Raw genomic sequence first — 4,340 nt, 5'->3', positions numbered from 1 at the left:
CAGTATGTGGCAAGGCCTTTAGAAGGTCCTCAGAAGTCTTATACCATATATGTAGAGAATGTGGGAAAACCTTCAGTGTAGCATCATACATAAATTATCGTCAGAGAGTTTACACTGGAGAGAAGCCTTATAAATGTAGAGTATGTGTCAAATCTGTTGGTTGGTCTTCAGACTTTACTGCACAGTGGAGAGATCATACTGGAGAGAAGCCTGTAAAATGTAAAAAGTATGACAAAGCTTTTATTTACTGTTTCTGCCATACTAGACAGCATAGATTTCATAGTTGAGAGAAGTCTTAGAGATGTGCAGCGTTTCATGAGTCCTTGACCAGCAGTGAGAACTTACTGAACATCACAGAATTCTGCCTGGCAACAAGCCTTATGAATGTGAAATATGTAGTAAAGTCTTTAACACATTGTTTGCGGGTAGTTTTTATCGCGCACTAACAGGTGGCACGGGCCATTTTTGCAGTTGAATAGATTGATTACCGTTATACCTGGAAGTACATACATAATTCACCATTGTATGTGTTAGAGACCCAAATTTTGTCGTTTCCCGCGTACAATGTGTTAACAGCCATTCATGTATTACTGTACTGAAGAGAAATCTTTCAAATGTAGAACATGTGCAAGATCCTGTACCTGTAGCTCAAAATTTACTGGATATCAGAGACTTTTATAGTGCAGCAAATTCTTACACTGTAGAAAATTTGAGAAAGCACTGGCTGGCTTGCCTCAGTGGTTTAGCTTGGATGTATGAACCAGGAGGCCAGGGTGCCATTCCTGGTCAGGGCACAGGCCCCGGATGGGGACTCAATTCCAGGTATGGCTCCTGCAGGATCCAGCTGATTAGTGATACCCTCTCATCATTGATGTTTCTATAGCCCCCTCTCTTTTCCTCTCTGTGTTATAACAATGCCATCTAAACCTCTTCCTCCTCCACATCAGCCCTTCAGGCCCCTATAGCTTCTGTTCAGTAGTTTGGAATTTTATTAATGCTATAACTGACATCAGAATTTGGCAAATATATTGCTTTATATTCATGAAGTAGGAAGCCCACCAATTTTTATGCTGGATTCTAAAGTTTTGAATGTTATTAATTTTTGGAATATAATAAATTGGCTTCTGTGTACTTTATAAAAAAATAAATATAAATAAAAAGGTCAGGGAGGCTGTTTTAGAATAAAAGAGACTAAAGAGCTTTAACAATCAAATGTAATGTATGGACTGTAATTATATTTTAGTCCAAAAGAAAAAAATCTTTACAAATTATATTGAGGACAAAAGATAAAATTTGAATTTGAACTGGGTATTGTGATATTAGGGAATTAATGCTAATTTTCCTAAGAGTGATAATACTTTTGTGGTTATGCAAGCATGTCTTAGGAGGTACATGCTCAAGTTTTCAGAGGTTAAGTGTAAGCATATGATGTCTGCAACTAATTTTCAAGTTATTAAAAAACAATTAAATATATTTAACAATGTTAACATTTTAAAATGTTAACTGTTGAAACTCAGTGGTGACTGTGTGGGTATTAAGTTAAAAAAGGAGAGAAGGGGGCTATTTAACCTACTGTTCCAAATACTCAACTATAAAACTATTTTTTCTTTTATAATGTATTAATATGGAAGCCTCTGCTCCTTCACAAAGTATTCTGTAGGACACATTGGTCTAGGGTAGGCTCTTAGTACATTTAAGAAATATAGAATAATAAAGATTCCAGTGAAGAAGGAAATCTTAAAAAAATTCAAAATACACTTAAAAATCTCCATCCAGCTAGCTGAGGAAATGTTTACTGTATCATTTGCAAGGAAGCCTCTCTAAGGAGTTTCAAGCTTAACAGTGGCGTGACTTCACTGGCTAGATAAATGAAGGTTGCAGGTTGCAAACTGGCTCTTGAATGTCCAGTATCCAAATCTTTTCTCTTAGAGTAACCTCATGGATGATGGCATAGGCTAAATTTTCAATCACCTGTATCCTTTGGTCCTTACTTGGAACACTTTAAGAAAGAGAGAAAAATAAAAATGTATAGGCATTTGACACTTCCCATTAGGGATGAAGTTATAAGGACACCTAATAGTTTCCTGTGGCGGTAAATTTGATGTGCTAATTTGGGCTACCCGATGCCCAGGTATTTGATTAAATGTTATTCCTGGGTGTGCCTGGAGGGTGTTGATGGGAGAGATTTGTATTTGAACAGAGACTGAGTAAATCAGATTGCCCTCCCCAGTTTGAGAGACTGAATAAAAGCAAAGGTGGAGGGAGAGGTACTCTCTTACTGACTACTGAACTGGGCAGAGGACCTGAACAGACACTTCTCCCAAGACATACAAATGGCCAACAGATATACGAAAAGATGCTCAGCTTCACTAGCTTATTAGGGAAATGCAAATCAAAACTACAAGATATGATCTCACACCTGTTAGAATGGCTATTTCTCAACAAGCCAAGAATAACAAGTGCAGAGGTTGTGAAGAAAAAGGAACCCTATTCATTGCTGATATGAATGTAAACTGGTACAGCCACCATGGAAACCAATATGGAGTTTCAAGCCTAACGAATATTTCTTTTTGTAAATCTGTCCACATGCCGAACTCATATGATGAATTATTCAATAAATATGTGTTGAATGCCTACTCTGTGTTGTAAGAGTTTGGAATATACAGGGTGGGGCAAAAGTAGGTTTATAGTTGTGAGTGTGAAACAAGTGTCTTGTATTATTATTTATTAATCGTATTTTCCGTAGAAACAACTGTAAACCTACTTTTGCCCTCCCCTGTATCAGTGAAACAAAGACCTGAGAGAGCATTGACTCTGCAAGTGAATTTTACCAATCTTTGCCCCCTTCTGCATCTTAGTTTTGCATTTGTGCATGTACAGGAAACACTATAATGGAAAGCTTTCAGATTCTCAGCTGAAGGACACTGGCAAACAAGTGGATATATTGCTCATAAACGCTGTGGAACCAAGGACAGTTAACGAGGAGGGTACCAATGAAATCTCCTTGACCTTGTTCTCAGCAATCCACACCAATAGACACTGCTTTCATTTTTAAAAAAGGAGTTTTACATGTACATGCAGCATTCTGAGGCTACAGCTTCCTTCCTAGCTGCAAATCTTGAGGCTCCCCAACCTGGGACAGTGAGCCCCGCCCCGCCCCACCACTTGGTACTTCTTTTCTCCACCTTAGAGGCTGGTCTGAGCTCAGGGATAAATGCCTTCTGAAACGGCATTTTTGAAAGGGACTAAGGGAAGCTTTTATGTCTCCCTCCGACAAGTCCAGCTTCTAATGAAGTGGAAGTTAGGTTGTAAATAAAGACCCACACTGATTTTCTTCTGAGAAAACACACCACCCCTCCCCACCTCACCAAAACAAAAACAGCACTAATTGTGTTGTTATTTTAGGAATACTCCGTGGCTGTGAAGTAACAGCACAATTACATTTCTCACGGGACCACTGGTACAATTTCCGGGCTCCTGGGGAGAGCAACGTGGGGATTTTCCTCCTGGAAAGAAAGGCAAATTGGTCCCCAAGGTATACTTGATAGAAACACAACTCAAAATAAGTAAAAACATGATAACCCAGCAAATAAAAGCTTGGCAGTTCAGCTAAAACAGACGATGTTATCCAGAAACCTGTGGGAGCATAAAAGAGAAAAATTTCCCAAAGGCTTGCTCCCTCGTTTCCAAGTGGGAAAATGTGAACAGGAACGGAAAGGAACCGGAAGATCAAAGTGATGAACAGCTAATGTAAACATTACAAAAAATGTATCAGGAGAATGGAGAAAGTGGACAGCTTCGGTGTCCCTCTCTCGGAGACCCTCCGGTCCGCTGTGATCAGAGGCGGTGCTGCGGGGACAGCTGGCCCGTCTCTGGTCACGGACCCCCTAGAACGCGCTTTCGCAGGAGCAGGGCAGCGGCCAGGGGGGTGGCGGCGGGGGGCGCAAGCAGCCCTTCTCCAGCTGCTCCCGCCGAGCGTGGTGATAATGGGGATGGGGCCAGCGGTGGCGGTGGAGCGCCTGGTGGCCTTGGGGCCCCTCGTCGTCCTCCGAGACTCCCCCCCGCACGCAGCAGTCCGCGCCCAGGCGCTTCCGCAGCCGCCGCCCGAGCTGGCAGTCTCCCGCCTGGAAGAAGAGGTAGACGAAGGGATTGAGGGCGCTGTTCGCCACCCCGACGAGGCGCAGGACCACCGCCAAGTCCTCAGCATCCCACTCTCCCACCGGTCCCGACGACCACGCAGCTGCCAGCCGAGCAGCAAAGTAGGGCAGTTCGCAGCCCACGAACAGCAGCGCCAGAACCAGGCTCATCTTCAAGCTCTGCACTTTGGCGCGCGGTAGCGC

General features: G+C 42.7%; 2 protein-coding genes across 2 annotated transcripts in view; one reads left to right on the top strand and one right to left on the bottom strand.

Annotated features, from left to right (window-relative positions):
- Positions 1-429, top strand: part of LOC102762875 (zinc finger protein 501-like) — a 2,226-nt gene extending 1,797 nt beyond the window's left edge. Inside the window, exon 3 of the mRNA XM_015571580.1 lies at positions 4-429. Within this exon, the coding sequence (XP_015427066.1) occupies positions 4-287 (284 nt within the window). The 3' untranslated portion in view covers positions 288-429. The remainder of the gene's footprint in view (positions 1-3) is intronic.
- Positions 430-2,288: 1,859 nt separating this feature from the next.
- On the bottom strand, positions 2,289-4,334 carry GPR150 (G protein-coupled receptor 150; the record flags this gene model as incomplete). The annotated part of the gene is made up of 1 exon (XM_006775543.2): positions 2,289-4,334. A coding segment is annotated over one exon (447 nt), but the record flags the coding sequence as incomplete, so codon positions are not given.
- Positions 4,335-4,340: the final 6 nt, after the last annotated feature.

Source organism: Myotis davidii, unplaced genomic scaffold (genome assembly GCF_000327345.1).
Source record: "Myotis davidii unplaced genomic scaffold, ASM32734v1 scaffold44, whole genome shotgun sequence".
Taxonomy (NCBI): domain Eukaryota; kingdom Metazoa; phylum Chordata; class Mammalia; order Chiroptera; family Vespertilionidae; genus Myotis; species Myotis davidii.
Note: the sequence above shows the minus strand (reverse complement) of the source record. Positions and strands in the feature narration are given on the sequence as shown.